This window comes from Ptiloglossa arizonensis, chromosome 2, assembly GCF_051014685.1.
Source record: "Ptiloglossa arizonensis isolate GNS036 chromosome 2, iyPtiAriz1_principal, whole genome shotgun sequence".
NCBI classification, from domain to species: domain Eukaryota; kingdom Metazoa; phylum Arthropoda; class Insecta; order Hymenoptera; family Colletidae; genus Ptiloglossa; species Ptiloglossa arizonensis.
In genome coordinates, this window is record NC_135049.1 from 20,910,240 (window position 1) to 20,932,744 (window position 22,505).

General features: G+C 29.9%; 2 protein-coding genes across 23 annotated transcripts; both read left to right on the forward strand.

The window, feature by feature from the left end:
* Positions 1-189: 189 nt before the first annotated feature.
* LOC143143120 (dolichyldiphosphatase 1) lies at positions 190-2,498 on the forward strand. The gene is made up of 5 exons (XM_076304037.1): positions 190-426; positions 702-802; positions 874-1,049; positions 1,111-1,338; positions 1,416-2,498. Exons 1-5 carry the CDS (start codon positions 315-317, stop codon positions 1,543-1,545), a joined length of 747 nt encoding a protein of 248 aa, XP_076160152.1. The 5' UTR covers positions 190-314; the 3' UTR covers positions 1,546-2,498.
* A 1,506-nt stretch (positions 2,499-4,004) lies between these two features.
* On the forward strand, positions 4,005-21,919 carry L(1)g0196 (inositol hexakisphosphate and diphosphoinositol-pentakisphosphate kinase). Of its 22 annotated transcripts, none has more exons than XM_076327748.1 (30): positions 4,010-4,244; positions 4,685-4,783; positions 5,202-5,309; positions 9,150-9,350; positions 9,414-9,554; positions 9,647-9,737; positions 9,829-9,983; positions 10,063-10,355; positions 10,472-10,666; positions 10,726-10,812; positions 10,884-11,072; positions 11,144-11,238; positions 11,315-11,452; positions 11,881-11,910; positions 12,642-12,876; positions 12,967-13,175; positions 13,238-13,464; positions 13,548-13,684; positions 13,752-13,866; positions 13,946-14,185; positions 14,264-14,616; positions 14,744-14,892; positions 15,233-15,280; positions 17,656-17,946; positions 18,922-19,143; positions 19,233-19,506; positions 19,712-19,803; positions 19,884-19,995; positions 20,103-20,465; positions 20,552-21,918. In XM_076327748.1, exons 2-30 carry the CDS (start codon positions 4,751-4,753, stop codon positions 21,015-21,017), a joined length of 5,289 nt encoding a protein of 1,762 aa, XP_076183863.1. In that variant the 5' UTR covers positions 4,010-4,244; positions 4,685-4,750; the 3' UTR covers positions 21,018-21,918. The 22 variants fall into 22 exon arrangements, with proteins under 22 accessions (XP_076183848.1, XP_076183850.1, XP_076183849.1 ...); XM_076327739.1 differs by having other exon boundaries at positions 14,264-14,383; positions 14,459-14,616; positions 17,656-19,143; positions 20,552-21,917; XM_076327747.1 differs by having other exon boundaries at positions 4,011-4,244; positions 17,656-18,003; positions 18,964-19,143; positions 20,552-21,917.
* The last annotated feature ends 586 nt before the right edge of the window (positions 21,920-22,505 follow it).

The window sequence follows — 22,505 nt, forward strand, 5'->3', positions numbered from 1 at the left end:
CAGCAGTCAAAACACCCTACAATATATAAATATTACTAGGAGATAAAGGGAAATCCCTAAATTTTGTCTCAAAGATTCTATTCTGCAAAGTAGTACTGACGTGATTCCATAGCCTGAGGTGATTGGTTGAATGGATACTAGTAAAAACAAGAAAGAACACTTTTTTAAGTATATTCTAGAGGCAATACGAAATCTCGTTAGATTACATATACAAAGAAGTTGCTACCCGGTTTCTACCATTATTTCATGGATTCCATGATTGTTCCTGCGCGGTGAATTGTGTGAGTTATGGTCACTTCAAAAATTTCGATAATATGGCATCGTTAGACGACGAATCGTGTATTGAAATGAAACAGTATCTTGTAGATGCTATGCAAAAACCGGAATGGACTTCTTTGTCTCTAACTTTAGTTGAATATCCTCAAGGTAAGTATTCTTTATTGTTTCAACAAAACTTCAGTTAATTTCCACATTTTGATTACGTGTAAATTTTACATATATAAATACTCATGTTGCATTGAAAATATTTTTAAAATAAGTAACGTTTAAGTTAAATTATTTTTAAGCTTTGCATTTAAAACTTGTTTCTTTATTCTTATGTCTTTTCTTAAAATATTTTGGTTTATTTGAAATTTGTACATGTATTTTCTTAATATTTAAGTTTTGTTTAATGTATTTTAATCTACATTTTATATTTACAGGTGATCTTTTTGGAAAATTCTTAGCTCTAATAAGTTTAATACCATTTGCTATTGTAACTGGTTTTGTAACATTAATTCTCTTTAGGAGAGACCTACACACAGTAAGTAAAAACTTTGAAAATAATAATAATTGTGCTTCTAATTCATGTTCAAATTTAATTTTTATTTTTAGATTTCATTTTTTAGTGGCATTATAATTAATGAGTGTATAAATTTTATATTAAAACACACAATTTGTGAAGCCAGACCAATGAGACGTAATGTTCATGTTGAATATGGTATGCCATCAATGCATGCACAATTTATGTGGTTTTTTGCTGCATATACCACACTTTTTATATGCATCAGGTAATATGTTTTAATATAAAAATATATGATAAAGTTATTTTTTATTTTTTCATATTTTTAGGTTACATCATAACAATAATAGCAGTATATCGGAAAGATTTTGGAGAATTATTGTCATTGCTGCTTGTATAATTGTTGCTGTTTTAGTAACATACAGTAGAGTTTATTTATTATATCATACTAATTCTCAAGTCCTGTGTGGTACATTCATAGGAATTATATTCGGAGCAGTATGGTTCATAATAACACATATAGTACTTACACCACGTTTTCCTATCATAGTTTCATGGTAGGTTATTGTTTTGATAATTCACATTAAATACTGTTTGCAATTTATGTATTTTACATGGGATATTATATTTTTAGGCGGATATCAGAGTACCTACTATTACGTGATACAACGTTAATTCCTAATATTCTCTGGTTTGAGTACACAAATATACGCACAGAGGCACGAGCACGCTCACGAAAACTTGTATCAATGAAATCGCAATGACGTCTAATGTCAGGCCAGTGGGCTGATAACAAATAGGGAATAAATGACTGAGTAATAAATGTTAAACAAAAAAGTGATATCATTCCTTCGGTAGGGCAAAACTCAAAAAATCCGAAATTCGTTTAGCTCAGAGAAGTGTCTTGAACAATTAATGGCATCAAATTTTGCCATGATATAATATTTAAATGCATAAGGTATTAGTACAAATTTTGCATACAAATTTTCACGTTTATACTGCCATAACGTGTACGTTTTGATGATTAAGTTTTTATAATTTTGCATAAATTATTTGATGAGCAACATTATTATCTTTGTTAATCTTCACAGCAAGATATATATACATAATATAGGTAATATGTATTTTTGTTCCGTAAAGACAAATTTTATTTGTACTTTTGTAAACTGAACTATAATTGATTATTTTAAAAAGTAAATAAAACTTAGTGCAATAAATAAGAAAATATGCAATATATACAATACTAACTGACATTATTAGGTAATGATCATTTATTCAATGTTTCCAAATTGAAATGAACTGTGTCAACACTGTAAATACCAAAAATGGAGTTTAAACAAAGGATGTTTGTAAAAAGACCATCACTATCAATTCAAAATTATTATATGCTAGTTTTAATCAGAGTTGTTATTACATTGTTAACATTACTCTTTTTATTATTCATTTTAAATATGTTTGTAAATACTTCTTAATACATGTCATTAATTTTTTGTTTCATGTATACATAGAACTGTATTCACTTCATTGATGTCCTTGGGTAAAAAATATTACGCCCTCGTCCCCTCTAGTAAAAATGAATAAAATATTATAATTATTAAAGTAAATAGGGAAAATGGATGTATAATTTTTAAAAATAATAATTTTTATAATTTATGAACTTTGAGCACTCCTAAATAATTGCTTAGGTTTACTTGTATATAGATCCTATATTGTGTATATGACTGCAGAATACGTATTCATCACTTTTATAATTAAAAACATTGTATATTATTCTTTTATGTACTACTAAAGGCTCAAATGGTTATTATTAAAATTTATGTACCTATTTCATTTAAAAAAATTAGAAACAAATGGAACTTAAATAAAAGTAAATACGCAATTGAAACAAGATTTACAGATATGAGCATTTAAAACAATTTGAATACTACATACAAATATAAAATCAAAAATTTAATTATAAGCTAACAGGTTTAAATGTTAATTACTGAATGAAGTGGCATTATTTTACTTATATAGTTTATATTTACTGTACCTTTGTACTTGTATTGGATATATTAATTTTGTTTTAAAACATACAAAATTTGTTACTCTTTAAGTCAACCACCAATATGTTGCTCAATTAAATATTATCATTATAGTGATTACATCAAATTTATTACACAAAAATAAGTAAAAAGTAAATCTTGCATTAATGGAAAATTATTATCATGTAAATATACAATAACATTTTATAAGTAAACCTTAAATAAAGTTGATGCACTGTATAATAGAATTTTATAGCATATCTTAACATTCTCTATGCATAAGTTGGGGCACTTAAAATAAGACTCTTAAATAATTTACTTATTTTTAAAGATAGAAATTATTTTATTTCATGAGGGACATAGTGTGGTGACGTTCTTTTGTTTCCATATAGAAGCACTGATATTTCGAGGTCATTAATTTTTGTTGAATAAAACGATATATTCTCTTTTCTTTTTAATAGGGATTTATAACATGGATACAAGGACATGTAATTCATAGCTATTCAGAGTTTTTCAAGTAACGAAGAAAAATAGTTTGTTTCAAGAGACTGACGTAACAGTTCAGGAATTTGCATCTTGACATATCATATTCTAATTTGTATGTTAAAAATGATGACCTCGAACGGCAATATATGTTCTGAAACTGTTCGATATGGATGATATTGCATTCCGTATTTCATTTTCGTCTAATACAGCACGAATTTTATTATACGGTCTTTTATATGCTGGTATCGTGTATTCTTGTCTCAATTTTTTTCAAAAAGTTTGGGAAACGTGCGAATTATTTTGGGTTTTCCGAGCGTTCAATGCATTCGTTATTAAAATTTTGTTTTTCTTATAGAATTGTACACGTATATTATAATAAATGTGTAATGTATGACATAATGAGATATTTGTTTAGATATCCTGTGGTATTGAAACACATACGGTATAACAAATGTATAGCAAGATTGCAACCAGTAAGGAACATACGAAAGAACGTATAAGAAAAACTTGTACTGCTTTAGACGAAAATAAAATTCGAAATATAATAACATCAAAAAATTAGTGACCTTTAAATGTCCGTGTTTCCACCTGAAATGAAATAAAATGTCTTTTATATCATACATTATGGTATATATTATTTATGGTATATAATATTAAATTTTATTTGAGTGAAAATAAGAAAATTCGCGTATTAAATGTAAATAAACATCTATTAGTTAACGGAGATCATTTAATCACAATTTATTACGCGATATAATCATGCAATATCGATTTATAATCCGGATATGCGATTCCTTAACGAAACGATGAATCGAGATTTAAGTTTGACAAGATGTCCGAAAATTGGAGAACACGGATAAGAATTCAAAATCGACCAGAGATTCAAAGTTGCTTATTAAATCTTTATTGTCATATTTGGTGTCAGAGCTGCAAATTAATTTAAAGTAATAGCGGTGAGTTTGACAAGAATTATTAACATAAATTGTACAATAACTAATAAATAAGCAAGTGAAAATTTGCGTTATTATATGAAATTGAAACGTATTTAGTAATATTTACTTTTTACTTGAAATGTTAAATATATAAATCTTTACGTTGCATTACAAACTAAATGAAATCAAATTTGTCTAATACAAATATACAATTCTAACTGTCGAGGTTATCGTACTTTTTTCGATTAAATTTTTACCCATATAAATCATATATGTGAATTAGTAAACCTTAAGATAATATTAATATATTACAAATTCTATTGTAAACTTTACTTTTTACATGATTATAGTTTTACATTGTAATAATTGTAATTGTTAATTAAATTTTTTAATTAATTTTAATATTTGTTTTTGTTTCTATACTTAAATTTGAAGGTCTAAAGTGTATTTGATTATTTCAGGATCACAGTAAATTTTTTAAATCAAAGTTGAAGCAGTTTTTCTTTCTCAATGAAACCTGTTCTGACATGTCTTACACTGAATTGGAACATGGTTATCAGGTAAACAATAATCTTGTTTATTTCTGAAATACAACTTAGTGATTGACTTATTTTCTAAAATAAGTAATCATTTACTAATTATTAGTTTCACAATTTGGTCATTTTGTGAAAATTCTTTTTCTGTAATATTTATTCTTTTTAATTAATCCTATTAAAATAAATTATGTACAAAAAGAAAACTGTTATCACATTTTTATTTAGTAAAAATCATACATTCATTAGCTATTAATAAATTTTAGTGTTAATACTGTAATAATTATGGAAACAGCATAATAATACTATAATCTTCTTGATTAATCTAAAGCGATAAATGTACTATCAAATCTATAATATTAAATGCTATATTTTAATCAATATGAAGAATATGAGTTTTTTATGATATTAGAATTATCTTAATCAGATGATAATCAATCAATAGGGTCTACGGAATGCCACTCGACCAATTTTCTATGTAGGGGACATAAACACAGTACAACCATCCCTTGTGGGTCCTGTTGCTTCTTCTATATATCGTTCATCAAAAAGAGTGAGTTTTACTGTAAATATTAATATAGAACACTTACCAAATTAGTGATTCTGAATTGGTCAAACTATATATTTTCTTCAGTAAGTTAAAAATTATATTAATATCAAAATTAAATCAATTTTGCATTTTAAATGAAATATTATTAAAGAACAATTATACAGCATGTTTAAACTTTACATAGGTTACTTCATTCTTACAGCTAATATGAGTAACACAAAAAATAGAAGAATAATGTATGTTTGATAATTTATCAGGAATAGATAATTGTGCGAGAGTATGTTTTATCTAGTTTGAGAATACTTGTTATACAAGTTTTAATTTTGTTATATTTAAAAATAATTATATAAAGTAATATATGAATTATTAATACATTTTGTATTAATAAATGTATGAATTATATATATACACACAAAGGTTAGAAAATTATTCCATTTACAAGAAAATTTACTTTACAGTGACTTGCAATATTCTAAATTTACAAAATGAGATTTTTTTTATAAAGAATGTGTAATAAAAGTCAATTTCGTATTAGAAACAATTTAACAATTACATAAAGATATTAATTACTTATATTTAGTTCATACAATGTATATGTAACTGTAAATATGTATATAACATGATAACATCTACACATGATATCCAATATATATATATACGATTGTATTTGTATTGTTATGTCTTAATCAATTTATTTCTTTCAAAAGGCATAGACGTACTTTATTATCAAATGTAATAATGTTTTCAAAATTATTTAATCTTTGTTATTTCATTATCTTCTCACAAATAATCTTGTGAGTTATAAAACCAGAAACACTTTTTTAATATTTACTAGTCTAAAAATAAATTGGCATGAAACCTATATTAGATGCATCTTGTACTCTTTTGCAAACTTGCGTGTAATGCATAAATTTTATATTTTATTCAATATTTGTCAGTCTAAAAAAATGAATGTCTGATTTTAATATTCATTGTGTTTTTTGTGTTTAATCATTGTGATCAATTTAAATATATATTGAGTTCTTGAAAAAATTATATGTATATCTGTGCCCAAATTAAATAGAATGTCTTATATTTTTAATATTGTTGTTATAAATGTGTTATCAATTTTTTTATTTACATGCAATGCACTATATTGATTTTAGTTTGATTCCAGTTTGTAAATGTATTGTAGAGTATATTTAAGTGTTTGAATGATATTATTTATTATGCATTGATTATTATTTGCAAATATACATAGTTAATGATATTTTGAACTCGGATCTATGATGGAACACACAAATTCTTCATCATCTACTACAGTTCCTGATGTTTACATCTACGATTGTGATAATGAAGCAGAACCATATTGGCAAATAATGGTAGAGTTTCCTTTTACTTATTTTTTTAAATATTGTATTTTAAACGTTACTAAATCTGAATGGATAACATGACAATCTGGAAAAAAAACTTACATTGTGTTTATTAAATTAAGTGTGCATTATTCTTTTTCATAGTAGCTATTAATATTTTATAATTTCAAATGTTTATATGATTTAACTTTCTTTTGTTGTTTCTTTGGTTATTTGTATCTATCACTACTGTACTCTTCTTGATAACTTCCTATAAAAATATCATATGTTAAACAATCTCGTTCAAACATAGTACATACTTATTAAATATTTTTATTCAAAGAAAATTATAACACATATTTCATTACATTTTCCCTTTGTTAGAGTCATATATTTTATGAAGCATATAGAAAATTTTGTAAAATGCAATTTTCTAAAGGCATCATTCTTTCTTTATCTTTAAGCAAAGAGTTTTCTGTTTGTTTACATATATTCATCCTCAGTTAAACATACAATTACCCAAGCAGTAATAATAGCATTAAAAGAATCGTAAAGTAATTTGAGACTGATAGTTATTTACAATAGTTAGCTTCTTTTATGTTCATGATATCATGGTATTAAAGTTAATAGTTTTTGCACTAATAAAATAATTTTGTATCTAAGAATAAGTAAAATACATTTGTAATAATCTACTAGTATAATATTTTGAATGGTTGCATTTGAGAATTATAAATTTGTTATTATGATCAAATGCATGATAATAGTATGAATAAAATTTTTTATCATTTTATATAATTGGCAGACGTACATTGTGTTTAATTGTCTTCAAATTTTCAGGCAGTCCAGAGTATTTAGAGACAATGAAAGTCCAAGGGTAGGATATGATAAGATAAAATAGATTTAAGTACTACATATGAGTATATCTCAGATGTATGTGAAAATTCTGTTGGCTTAGAATATGTATTGTACTTGTTGTACAAGATATATAACATAATGAATTTTGTGTATTTTTAAATAAATTGTTTGACTTTAAAGCATATCAATGATGTGGATAAATCAGTTCAATCATCCATTAATAGAATTCTTAATTGGTGGATATATACTTTTTTAACTGCAATATGTAACTAAATTACATTGTGTAATCTATAATCTGTTAAAGAGACTAAAACAAAAAAGTTTATCACAATTTTTACTTTTAATTCACTTATGTAAAATAGTACAGTAGTGAGTTTGTGTTAGTGAAGTGTTATTTGAAAAAAGTGTAATTATGGAATGGACATGGTTAAAAGACTGGTGGCGTCTTAAAAAATGGCGTAATAGCAATAGAGTCAAAAATTCTGCACCTGCCACTAATATTCAAGATGTTACAAGCTTGGATACACAATGCTATTGTGATGAGTGCTTTGTACGTTATAACAATGTTTTAGCAAATTGTCAGGCATCGCATTTTATATTATATAAAAATATTTCTTTTAACTTACTTTTAGATTTTATTTTATATTTTTAATTTTTTTGAATATATATTGGTATAAACTAAGCACATAAGATAGTAGCTATTACCCAAATTATATATGACACAAATATAATATTAATTAGAAAGTTATAGTACTAAGGTTTCATGAATTTGGCAGAGTTCTAATTTTAGACAGTTTTAAGAGTATATTTTTGTAATGACACTTGCCTAGCTTCTTTCTTACAACAAGCCAGTCAAATGTCTGTATGTATTAAAAGAAAATGTAATTCTTTTACTTAAAACTATTATAATTCCAGATTTGAATTTAGAAAGAAGAATACTTTATAACATATTTTAAATAGAATTAGAAAGTCATAAATCATTGGATATTTTAATTCCAAATTTAAAAATTGCTATTGAAATTTTCTTGTATATATTTTTTAATTATTTGTTTTTCAATAGAACATAGAATATATTAAAAATTATTGTTTTTAGTATACCATTTATGTTTTCTTTTTTATATGGGTAATAATATTTGTAATTTTTATACTTAATTGCATGGAAATTAAAGAAAGTAGTAAATGATAAAATGATTAACGAATCAAGACTGCATGAGAATTACTATGAACAAATTTTAGACAGCCCTGGTTTCTTTATCCTGTTTGAAAATATATTTGGTGAGCAATATTTAAGGCAACATAAAATGAAGCTTTTTTATAACGTCAGAACCAATGTAACATACAGTAATGTGACTAGCATGCTGCTAAATATAATATAATGTAACATATTTATACAATTTTGTATGTGTGTATGTGGACGCGCGTACCCGCGTATGTCATTTTCATTCATGCATCTATCATTGCTGCACCTGTCCAACAATTCTGCCTAAATAAAAGATTTTTCTATATAGTTGAAACTAATTATTTTTATATTACTTTTATTATTTTTGTATTAATATATTTTTCGTATATGGACATTAATTCCTAACATCGACATACACATGTATACATATACATACATACATATATATACTTATATAAAATCAAATCTTTTACTTAGGCCGAACTGTCGGACGGGTGCAGCAATGATGATGGATGCATGGGTGGAAGTGATTTGGAAGGGGAAGGGAAGCAAGTTCTGGTTGGAGTCTGTGCAATGGCCAAGAAATCGCAGAGTAAACCGATGAAAGAAATTTTAACAAGATTAGAAGAATTTGAATACATTAAAATAATAGTATTTCCTGAAGAAGTTATTTTAAAGGTAAGATTAAAAATTGATATAAGATTTATTAATTTACTATTTCATGAAAATATACATTTATAGGAATCAGTCGAAGATTGGCCAATTGTTGATTGTTTAATAAGTTTCCACAGCAAAGGCTTTCCTCTTGATAAAGCTATAAGTTATGCTAATCTTAGAAATCCTTTTATTATCAATAATTTACCAATGCAATATGATATTCAGGTAAGCAGATTGTAACAAATAATACAAAATATTTTAAGTTACAATAGCAGAAAATGTTTTGTTTATGTTTACTTAAACTTTATATTTGATAGGACCGTAGAAGAGTCTATGCCATTTTAAGCAGTGAAGGTATTGAAATTCCAAGATATGCTGTCCTGGACAGAGACTCTTCTGATCCCAAACGTATGTAAAATATATGCTGTTTTACATGTACTAATTTTATTTTACACACACATATATATGTATATATATATATGTATATAATTCAATGTAGATCATGAATTGGTGGAGTCAGAAGATCATGTAGAAGTTAATGGTGTTACATTCAATAAACCGTTTGTGGAAAAGCCAGTATCTGCTGAGGATCATAATATTTACATTTATTATCCTACATCTGCAGGAGGAGGCAGTCAAAGACTATTTAGAAAGGTTTATCTCATTTTAGCATGATCACTAAAAGGACAATTATAGAATAATAATTAAGTTACTTGTTATATTTGTTTTACAGATTGGAAGTCGTAGTAGCGTATATTCACCAGAATCTCGAGTACGTAAAACAGGTTCTTATATTTATGAAGATTTTATGCCTACTGATGGCACAGATGTTAAAGTTTATACCGTGGGTCCGGACTATGCTCATGCAGAAGCAAGAAAAAGCCCTGCACTAGATGGGAAAGTCGAAAGAGATTCGGAAGGAAAAGAAATTCGTTATCCCGTTATACTAAGTAATGCCGAGAAACTAATTAGTAGAAAAGTATGTTTGGCTTTCAAACAGACGGTTTGTGGTTTCGACTTACTCAGGTACACAGAAATTCAATTGTAATGAAATTAAAGGGTAGAATATTTGAGATGTTAATTATATCTAATCAATAGAATAATGTGTTTATAAAGTATACATAAACATTAATATTTTACAGGGCAAATGGGCAATCATTTGTGTGCGATGTAAATGGATTTAGTTTTGTAAAAAACTCAAATAAATATTATGATGACTGTGCTAAGATTTTGGGAAATATGATATTGAGAGAATTAGCACCTACTTTGCATATTCCATGGAGTGTTCCCTTTCAATTGGATGATCCGCCTATTGTACCTACCACATTTGGGAAAATGTAAGTTAATTTCAATTTTTTTTATTTCGTAACTAATATTATCCTGTTTTGTATTACAGGATGGAATTACGTTGCGTGGTTGCTGTTATAAGACACGGTGATAGAACTCCAAAACAGAAAATGAAAGTGGAAGTTCGTCATCCAAAGTATGTTTCCAATCATTGTGTTTAAGTGTATATTTATAGAATTTTCGTTAATTATTTCTTATTCGAAATAGATTTTTTGAAATATTTGCAAAATATGATGGTTATAAACATGGTCACATCAAATTGAAACGGCCTAAGCAATTACAGGAGATATTGGACACTGCGCGTAGTTTATTAGCTGAAATACAACATCGAGCTGCAGGGCCAGAATTAGAAGAAAAGCAAGGAAAACTTGAACAATTAAAAAGCGTTTTAGAGATGTAGGTGTTATTTTCAAGTTAGCTTTCATTTTAATTTGAAAACACTGTAAGTAGTTAAAATTATATCGTAGGTACGGTCACTTCTCAGGAATAAACCGTAAAGTACAAATGAAGTATCAACCAAGAGGGCGACCAAGAGGAAGTTCCTCGGATGATGGTATAAAGAGTAACATTCTTTTTTTCAGTCATATTATATTAAGTGATTAATATAAATAAATTTGAAATCTTTTTTTTTTCATTAGATCGACTTGGAGAACCATCGCTTGTTTTGATCTTGAAATGGGGTGGAGAATTAACACCAGCTGGTCGCATTCAAGCAGAGGAATTAGGAAGAATATTTCGCTGCATGTACCCTGGTGGTCAAGGTAGACACCTTAGTGGTTCGTATCTTATGTTCATACGCTTGTCATACTCATTTTTAAGTTAATTCATATGTCACGAAAAATTGTTTATTTAATAAGTTTCATATGTTGGCTGAACTTCGGCTGGGTCTATCTTTCGCCTGAATTGCTCAATCGAGCGTACGCATAATACGTTATTGCTAAAATCTTGCACAGTGTATATGTATGTATATATACGTATATAAAGTATATCATGAAATAGAGCTCTATATAAACGTTAGGCAGTTGACTTTATCAAATAAAGTATTTATATAATACCAATGATGTTATGCAAGTAATAGCATATTTATAATTTTATATTTTAATTCAAATTGCGAATAACATTGTTTTAGTTAAAGGATAGTAAACATCTTACTTCTTAACTTCTTAAACGTTTGATTCATAGGTAATTTCAAATATTATTTCAGAGGAAGACTCAGAGATGTTACCAAACCACGGTAACTTTTTATTCTGAATCAACGCTTGTTTGTAGTTGTTTGTAGATTGTGCCATAATGCATAGAAATAGTAAGAGTGTGTTTAATAAGTTCTTAGACAATTTTTACTATGCATAAACAGATAAAGATGTTAAAACAGTGTTCGAAAATTATTAAGAGTGAAACATTTAAAGGAAATGCTGTTTCTATGCTGGTTCTATGTGTATTCTACTATGTCGCAATAAATTGCTTCACAATTCAGTGGTAGCTGCTTTTATACATTTTGTAGGCTTAAATATTTATCTACTCTATTTTTTAATAGGTCTGTTAGTTGTGTATCACTGTTCATACAGTATCATGCAAAAATTACACATATACAGTGCAAACTTACCTATACACATTAATACATATTCTCATAAATAGATTTTAGCATCTTCATCATTTCACCAAAACAAACAATAAATTTATTGATTAAGTGCAAAGTTTGTATGGTGTTAATGAAAAATACGGCGATGTATAGTAATTATAAATGTATTTAATCATACAAGGTAAACATCGGCATATCATGATTACTATTTATATGTATGTAAATTGATATGTAGTCAGTGATTTTTATAGCAATGTGTTATGATCTTCCCAAAACACAGATCATTTGCAGAATCATATTCATACTTTACATTTGTTAAAGAGTAAAGACATGTTTTACTTTTGTCACTGTGTTTTATTCTTTTGTAACGTTTTTATTGTATATAGGTGATTATGCTGGTGCTCAAGGCTTGGGTTTGCTTCGACTACATTCAACCTTTCGCCATGATTTGAAGATTTATGCAAGTGATGAAGGAAGAGTTCAGATGACTGCAGCTGCTTTCGCAAAAGGTTTACTTGCATTAGAGGGTGAATTAACGCCTATACTAGTACAGATGGTTAAGAGCGCTAATACTAATGGTCTCTTGGACAATGATTGTGACAGTAGTAAATATCAAAATATGTACGTAGGAAAATTTCTATAAATATTTCAAATGGAAAATGTAATATTACTTTTGAAGTTTTAGTAAATTGTAATAACGTATTATTATAGGGTAAAAACTCGACTCCATGAATTATTACAACAGGACAGAGAATTTACTCGCGAAGATCGAGAACAAATAAATCCTGGAAATGCATTGAGTATTAATGCAGCTATGGATTTTGTTAAAAATCCTGTTCGATGTTGTCAACATGTACATATCTTAATTCAAAAGTTAATGGATATTGTGCGTATTAAGAAAGATGATCCAAAAACTAAGGGTATGTACATTTTGATGTGTTGTTATATATCGAAATTATTGTTACTTATAAAATATGTTTAGATGCCATTCTTTACCATGGTGAGACGTGGGAATTAATGGGTCGTCGATGGGGTAAAATTGAAAAAGACTTCTGTACTAAAAATAAGAGATTCGACATATCAAAAATTCCGGATATTTATGATTGTATAAAATATGATTTGCAACATAACAATCATACATTGCAATTTGAGCATGCAGAAGAATTATATATTTATTCTAAATATTTGGCGGACATAGTTATACCACAGGTGGAAATTTTTATAATTCGTGATTGTTTTAATTATGTTTACATAGTTTCACTTACATATTAAAACTTACATATTTGCAACAGGAATATGGATTAACAGTACAAGAAAAACTTACGATAGGACAAGGTATTTGTACTCCCCTTCTAAAAAAAATAAGAGCAGATCTGCAAAGAAATATTGAAGAATCTGGAGAAGAAACGGTTAATAGGCTTAATCCAAGGTAAAACTAGATTCGTATTGTATTATTTTGAACGTATATTATATATTTAGACCATTAAATATTTCAGGTACTCTCATGGTGTTTCGAGCCCTGGTCGTCATGTACGCACAAGACTTTACTTTACAAGTGAAAGTCATGTGCACTCGTTGTTAACAGTTTTACGTTATGGTGGTTTGCTCGATGTAAGTAATAGTTATCATTTGTTAGATTTTTGTTTTATCAAGGACAATGTAGAAGAATTTTTTGATATATCGATAACAGGTAATGAAAGACGAGCAATGGCGACGGGCTATGGAATATGTTAGTATGGTTTCCGAATTAAATTATATGTCACAAATTGTAGTTATGTTGTACGAAGATCCAACTAAGGATCCCAGTAGTGAAGAACGTTTTCACGTTGAGTTACATTTTAGTCCTGGTGTTAATTGTTGTGTACAAAAGAATTTGCCACCAGGACCAGGTTTTAGACCTCATTCGCGCAACGAAAGTAGTCATAATATAGTAAGTAAATTATATAACTGACATATTTACTTAATAATTATAAACATGTTGGAAATTATATCGGTCATACATTTTCAGGGTGAAAGTGGTGGTGGTTCTGCTCAAGATACTATTTCTCAATGTAGTGCACGAATAGAGGAAGAAGATGTAGAACTAGGAATATTGGAAGATGATTTCATGAATATACCAGTACAATCTGTATGTATAAACTTTCTTTCCAAATACTGTGAAATACTTAATGCGAATAGTTTATATTTTTATATAATTTTAAAGGATACACCTCCTCCAGTGGTGGAAACAGATGTCGCAGATTCAACGATGGACAGTCCAACAACTAGTAGAGCTGTTGATATGATGGATCTAGATCCTAACATGATGGATGAACCATTTGATAGCGGTTTCTTACAAAGTTCAGCACCAATTCCAATAAGGTATACAGAAATAAACATTTATAAATGAAGGTTTCTTTGAAATTTCCAGTCACTTTTCACGTAATAGTTAAAATACTTATTCTAAACAACTATTTTCTGTAATCGATTTAATTTATACACTGTTTAGTGCTAGAACTGTAGCGGGTCACGAAGCAGCTAGACTTGGTAGTCAATTAGCTGCTAGTCAACGTCAACGACGCGATGCAGAAAGAAGTGGAATTGTTGAACCACGTGCACGTAGTTATGATCATCAAAGACAAGACAAGTCTGAGAAAGGTAAGTATATTATAATATTAATCGGTAGTGTACATTTTGTACTAGTAATAATGAATCAAAGCTAATATCTTTGGTTATGCATGATAGTGATACCTATAAGTATTTAACTTTTTGCTTAGAACAATGGGATTAAAACTCGTTTTTAACAAAAAGTTAAAAAAGAACCTTGTAAATAGTTATTGCATAAATTTTGGTCAAGTACTGCCAGAATAAAATTGTGTCACGAGAAGGTTTTCATTGATTTCATTTCCAATGCTTCATTTTTTGGGAATGTATGGTCAACTGAAATTTACAATCAGATTTTGTCACAAAGCGTGGTGTTTTTCATGTCTTTTTATAGCTGCGGACAAGCTGCAGTATCAGAGCTTGGACGCGGTCAACAAAGAAGGTATGTCATTTCGATTTCCTGTTATAATTTCAGCAGGAAAACATTAAAAAGAGTGCATTTACGTTGTGTATTATCCTAGTCAATGATCGTTCCAGGATTTCCATAAAATCTAATGTTTCGATAGTTTACATCTTTACAGTTTAATAGGAAAGATTTATTTTAATTTATTTGTCGTTTCCTTACACGACATTTAGATTATCAAAAATTAATCTTCGCTTTTGCGATAGTGATTTTTAGTTGCGTCTTAGACTGCAGTAATTTGCATCTCTTACTTCTTTTTTTTATGAATGTAGCATCCTCACACATTTATTGGTATTACAGTATTTCTTTTCTGAAGCATTTCAATTATTTAGTGTCTTGTAGCAACATTAGAATTAAGTTTACACACACGATCTCTTAGCTATATAGTAGTTCTTTAGTGTCACGCCCAATCCTTTAATATTGCATTATTTTTTGTATATTATAAATACCACTTTCTTTTATATTATATTATTTTCACGTGTAATATAGTATACAAGTGAAATTTATTTTTTGTTTTCAAGTATTATAGTACCGAGAGATTGTTCAGTTCAAATGTAATTTACAAGCCAGAGCTTAAGTAACAGAACTAATTAAACAAAGACACATACAAAAATAGACTGAAATAGGAAAATTCAGTTGAAATAACTCTTTGCTCAGCGATAGTTGTGCGCGTGGAAGCCAACTAATTTATGTCGGCGACTGTTTCAGTTACATATCATTGCAAAATGTAATGTGACTCATTCAGTTGTCTTCCTGATTCCTTCATTCCTAAGCTCACTGTTCCATCGAGATTCGCAATTAACAGTAGTTATTTTCTAAGATCATGTCTGCTTTTTCTCCATATGTACTTGTTAACGTGTGAATTTCATTGCATACTGTACTTCATTTTATATTATTCGTGAAGTCATTGCGTTTGCAATTCATGTTCTTTTCTTTTTATTATTATTTTTTTTTTTTTTTTTTTTTTTTTTTTTGTCACTTACATTCAATTTTTAGAAATAATATCATTAAAATATTTGTTCGTACGAGTTAGCATCGATAAACTTTTATCATAGGTCTTGTATTCGAGTTTAGGTAGTTTTTTTTATTACGTTCAAGTTATACACGTGTGTTTATTTTATCTACCACGTCATTATTTCATCACATTATTGGTGTTAGAAATTCTAAATACAAATTAAATTTAGTCTCTAAATGTTTGTACAATTAGATCAGCTCATGGTGGCAATTAAAAGTTTGATTTCAATTACATTCAATGATCGTATACAATGTACTTTCTGTGCAGGGTGTTATCGAACGAGTGGTACCATCGGGCAGGTGATGATTCTACGCGCGAAAACAATTCGAGAAAAAGCAGTAACATTTTTTCGTTCGAAGTTTCGTTTACGAGAAAAACGAGTTTGAAAATTGTAACGCGACATATTTTCGTTCAGATATTCGTATTCGTTGTCCTTCGTGATGTTTCGTCTTTGACATTTAGCAGTAGCTAAATACTACCTAATAATAACAAACGTATCATTAACACACTTTTAAACTCGATTTCCTTGTAAACGAAACTTCAAACGGAAAAATGTTATTCCTTTTCATCGATTTATTTTCGCACGTTGAATCACCAACTGACCGATGGTACCACTCGTCCGGTAATACCACGTATAGAAGAAATTGAAACATAAGTTTGTAAAAACTATTAAAATCTTTGATTGCCATCATTATGAAAGTTCACAGTCATACTAATCATCGATAGAGTGTTTTTGTATTCAACTTTGATGTTGTCTGGTTGGCTACTGGTTGCATGGCTATCGTGTGCCATGGGTGTGTAACACTAATCAAAGTTGTGCCTTCTAAATGCGAGTAAGTTAAAGTATATGCCGTTTTCTCTATATTTCAGTTATGTTATTCCTCCATTGGTAACGAATCGTTTGTTAAAAATGTCGTCTACATGAATTCAGTATTAGAAGTATTTCCGATTCAAATCTATCATTAGAGATTGTTAAAACTAGCTACACTCGACAAACCATAAAGACTGTCGAAAAGAAAATGTATACGAATTGTCTAAATAATTTTTAAGATATCTTAGAGGTATTGAATTTTTCAAATGTATAAAATTACACATTCTCAAATACTCTGAAACAAAGGAAATGTTCAAGATTCTCAGAGATGGTTGTTGATAAAAGACTGGATCTAGCTAAAGGTTCTTGCCAATGATTACTTTTATTTTGTCGGTAATGGGTTTATTTAATAGTCTATTTCTCTTCTTTTCTTTTCTTTCCCTCCTTTGTATCCTGTCCCGCTGCTAAATTGCCATTCGTTCATTCTAACTGCATCGTTTCATTCGCAAACACGCATGCATCACACAGGAAAGCATGTAACCGAGTGCCGGATAAAGAGATCTAGCCAGGCTTTGCTGCACGTGTCTATGGGAAAGTCAATGGCTTTGTCGCACTCCTTCAGCTCACCGGAGTTACTTGTTCCTTCGATCGAAACCTTCACTTCAACACCTTTGGTGACTTTACATAATACTCCCCTAGTTTCACCGAACAGCAAGACATCAGATATTACAAATATCGTGCTCCCAGTCCCCACAGTTCGTACTTCAACATGTCTTGATACTGATTCTGAAGGGGCTCATCCTCAGCTACGTTCTCAAAGTAAGAAATACGGACGTTCCCATTCTGAAATGATTCTTCCCTGCATCGAATGTAACGGTGAGTTGAGCGATCCTACGAGATTGCCACGTAACAATCCGTGGCCAAAGTCTTCCCTTTCGTTATCCTATCACGAAAGAATCCAAGAGACGGCAAAAGAACGGATCGAAACCGAGAAACGGTCCCGTTCGTTGTCTCCGTATCTACCCAGATGTCTTTGTTATAACTGTAATGTATCGGAGCTGATCTTGCAGAGCAGAGAACTACCACCCGTGGAACGTTCGAATTTTGACATATATTTCGCTCGCTCGCTGTCGCACAAGTTCTTTAATTGCTCCTGCTATCTAAATTTGCGTCAGAATGAGTCTAATCGTTCCTCTTGCAGCGTTTCCTCTAACGACAGTTGTGGAAATGTCAACGAGTCACGTCAATCGGTGAACGTTGACCTCGACCATGGTTTATTCTCTGTGTCTAAAAAAGGACAACGTTCTGCGTTACTTGAAAGACAGAATCCCGATCCTTGTTGTTCAGAGTCTACGTCCAATGAACCTTCTGTGTGTAAACGTCAGGTATTCAAGGATAAACAGAAGTGGAGACCCGACAAGAAAGTAACTAGATGGACGTTCAATGGTGGATCTGTCGTTGAGAGTAATCGTACGCTAACCAGAACGGTATCCTGTCCCAATTTCTCTACACTTGATATCCTTCCATTAGTAAATTCGCTGTGTTCGATTCAAAGTTCCTCGGCCAGCTGTTCTTGGACACGCAGACGTCGGTCTTGCACCAATGTGAATCTCCAACGGCATAGTAGCCTGGTAGACGTACCAGATCATAGTAGTATGCTTTATCATACGTCCTCTGTGCGTAATAATGATGTTCACGATTATCACGATACTCCTCGCAAATCTAACCATCGTTCCAAGTGTCCACGTGCACCGTACTCCCGTCTCCAGCCTCAACGATCCTTCTCGTCTCCAGACACACGACCTTCAATCATTCAACCTGACCCTACCTGCACAGCAAGGCGCCACCGTCACAGTATCTCCGGACAGATGAGTTATTTCAAGCTGTTGGGCTACAACGTCAACAAGAAGCTGACAGGATCAGCGAACAGTCTGTTCAGCACCGCGGTTATTAGTGGATCTTCGAGTGCACCAAACCTAAAGGATATGGTACCTCCTCATGCCTCTGCTGTTGCCGGTGAGCTATATTATCCGTTGCAATCGTACGATTTTATTCATAAAAAAGCAAAAATACTCGTTGGACTAATTCAATTGTACACTCATTAGCGATAGAAGGTTTCGGTGGTGTACCACCGATAAGACCATTGGAAACACTTCACAACGCGCTGTCGCTACGTCAGCTAGATTCATTCTTGGAGATGATGACCAGTGCTCCTCTGTTTCGTACACCTGCTTCTTCACCCCCCAAATATCCTTCACCCGCTGGATCTACACACGAATCGGTTAACCAAAATCTTAGTATTGGGGGAATCAGTCGCGAGTACCACTCTTCCGACTTGGAAGCTGTCAGGTACCGTAAGAAATTAAGTAAACTGCCCTTGTGAGTATTAAGCTTTTTTTTATTTTGTTTGGCTTGTGTTGTTTAACAAAATAGTGGTATCGAAGCGATCGTATTACCTTTCTTTGATGCTTAATCTTTTCGAAATATTTTATTCTTCTTCTGAATTTGATCAATTACAATAATATGTAAATAAGCGATTCGGTGCGATACGATTCGGATAGAAACGAAGGTGATTTTCTCTTAGATACATCACACCAACTCCGATACAATACAAATCTTCGAACGATGGAGAAACTTGCGACATTAGAAATCAATTGTCACCAACTAGTCCTAATAGTGAGTATTACTTAATTAATACAATTTGAAATATCATTATTCTTAAAGATATTGTATACAAATAGTATTGAAATTTATAGGTACTGGATGGAGTAGCGAACCACAATCGTTTTTATCATCTGAACCTTCGTCTCCTGCTCCTACTTCAACGGGAGAATGTAGTATGTCCATAAGCTTAATTAGTAACGAAGGGTAAGTAATATTTAATCGATAATCTAAGCAAGAAAATTCCCGGAATTGGAATATGCGCAGCGATAATATTTTTTATATTAACGTTTTTTGTATATTCTATATTATAGAGCACAGTCCTTTAACACGGGTCCTAAATTTCCTACAACTCCTTGCCTGGATGTTGATTTCAACGAATTTTGCATGAATATAGACCAAGATCATAGAGAAAGTCGTGGTAGTGTGTCATATACGGACTATTACAGCAACGAAGATGGCCAAATACGGAAATGTGGTTTCGGAGCAGGATTTGGTAGTAATTTACAGAAAATTATACACACTGACGATCTCCCTATTGACAATATCGATGACGATGAAGACCATACGATAACGTTAAAGCAAACCGAAGAACAAAAGAAACAGGATGTTAAACAGATATTCGAGCAAAAGGAGTCTCCGAGCATCAAGTCTAATAGTTGCAAGAAAATTGGAAGGTTTGTGGTACCTCAAAAATGTGATGCAGAAATAAAATCCACGCATAAAATTAAGGGATTTTTTTTTATTATTATTTTTTTTCTAGATTTCTTGTGGAAAGTATGGATATATCGGACGAAGACGTCAGAATTAAAGAAGTGAACATATCTGACAAAGTAAAACCGTCCACCTCTCAGAAAGCTGAATCTTCCAATACAGAAAAAGGTCAGAAAAATAAAGATAAAAATACAGAGATGATTCAAGATCAAAAGAAGACCCACACTTCCAACAGTCACAAAAGAAAGAATTTCTCTCGATCGCAAAGTGTTTCTGCGCCAAAAGCGGCTGCGCCGAAAACTGAAACGAATTTCAGTTATAAATGCACATCGAAATTAAGCTCACTTTCAAATATGTCTGGCGAAGATTTAGAAAATTGGAAGCAGAACATGATGAAATTAAAACCTTCGTCTACGGTAAAGTTAGAGGAGCCAATCCTGACTGTTGCAAGTAGTTTGACAGGCAGCACTAGCGTGACAATAGGTTTTAATGTTGAAGATGAAAAAACAGAATAATTCCCTTGATAGTGTTATTTCTCCCACTACCCTTGATGGTGTTATTTTTTTCTTTCATTATCGATGTTTATCTATAAAATTGGTCTTTTAATCGTAGAATTCTATTTTACTAGATACGTGACAAATAGATGTACTCTTTGCACATAGTATTCAGATGTTGCTTTATATCGAATTGTACAAAAGATAGACAAAATAATTTAAAATGATGATACTAACAAACTAAAATTTATATTATGGGGCTAATTGAAAACAAACTTGTGCATTTTATTTGTAAATCACATATTTATATATATTTTTGTATTACTTTCACTTCACATTCTTTTGGAGTTACCGAGTGAATATTTAAAATGAATGTAATACGTATTTTAAAAGCACAAGTAATGACGTTTTTTAGCATTAATATTAATAGCATACAGATATACTTAATTCGTTAACTTGATTTGCTCACTGTTGAAAAATGTATAATGTACAATTTTCATTTGCTAATTTAGAAAATGTATTAAGAACTGCTTACTAAGGGGAATTATCAAAACTGACCTAATAGGGTTGACATTCCACCTTTTGATTGTTCAATTTCGTACTTATCACTTTGTAAGTGTGTTGAATTTTTTTTTTTAAATTCATGCTTGTATCTATTGATATAATAGTATTTTTGTAGATACAATAGGTGAAATGTTAATATTATATTGCAAGTTTAAATCGTAGGAAGACATTTTTTTCTGAAAATGTGTCGTAAAAACAATCGAAAACTAAAATGTTATAATTTGGAGTTTATGACGTAAACGTCTGGATAACGTTTTACGTAATTTCATGTAATTAAAATACCGTTTCAATGTGCTTTACATAAATTAATTATTTACCGAATATAAATCATAAATATTTTTTATGATTCAGAATAACTCAGAAAAAGGATTTTACAATATTTTTTCTGTTTTATCAGTACTATTTTATCGAAGAAGTCTACTATAGAAATATTGGAAATAGTATGTGATATGTTTTCCCTTTAATTTTTAAATAACATATTTTTTCAGTATTAATACTAAAATTCAATATACATTCTCTATTTATTCTTCGTATAGCTAAGTTGAAATGTATTTTAAGAAAATTATTATGAATGTACAAATATTAAAAATTACAAAACGTTAAATAATTCATATACAACAGTTACATAATAATTGTTCTGTAAAAAAATATACTATTTTCAAAAATCAATGTAAGTATGTTACAGATTAATCCGATAAATAGATGTACACTATTTTTCTTATGAATGTTTTGAGAATGCTTCTTGTCAAAGAAAATATAATTGTAGTTACAAATTACAGAGATGTAATTACGGTTTCAGAAAGATTACAGATATTCAAGGTGCTATGTAAATTGAAATTATTACGTTCCTAATTCATTTCATAATTGTAATATTAGCAATAAAACTACTACAAGTATGTATACAGATTGCTTCGCCTAATTTCATTATTTGAAAGATTTTCTCTA

Bases quoted from the DNA above. Each gene is read 5' to 3' on its own strand.
- LOC143143120 (XM_076304037.1), top strand. From the start codon at position 315: ATGGCATCGTTAGACGACGAATCGTGTATTGAAATGAAACAGTATCTT. The intron at 803-873 runs GTAAGTAAAAAC...TTTTATTTTTAG, and splicing joins TTAGGAGAGACCTACACACA to ATTTCATTTTTTAGTGGCAT. The intron at 1,050-1,110 runs GTAATATGTTTT...TCATATTTTTAG, and splicing joins ACACTTTTTATATGCATCAG to GTTACATCATAACAATAATA.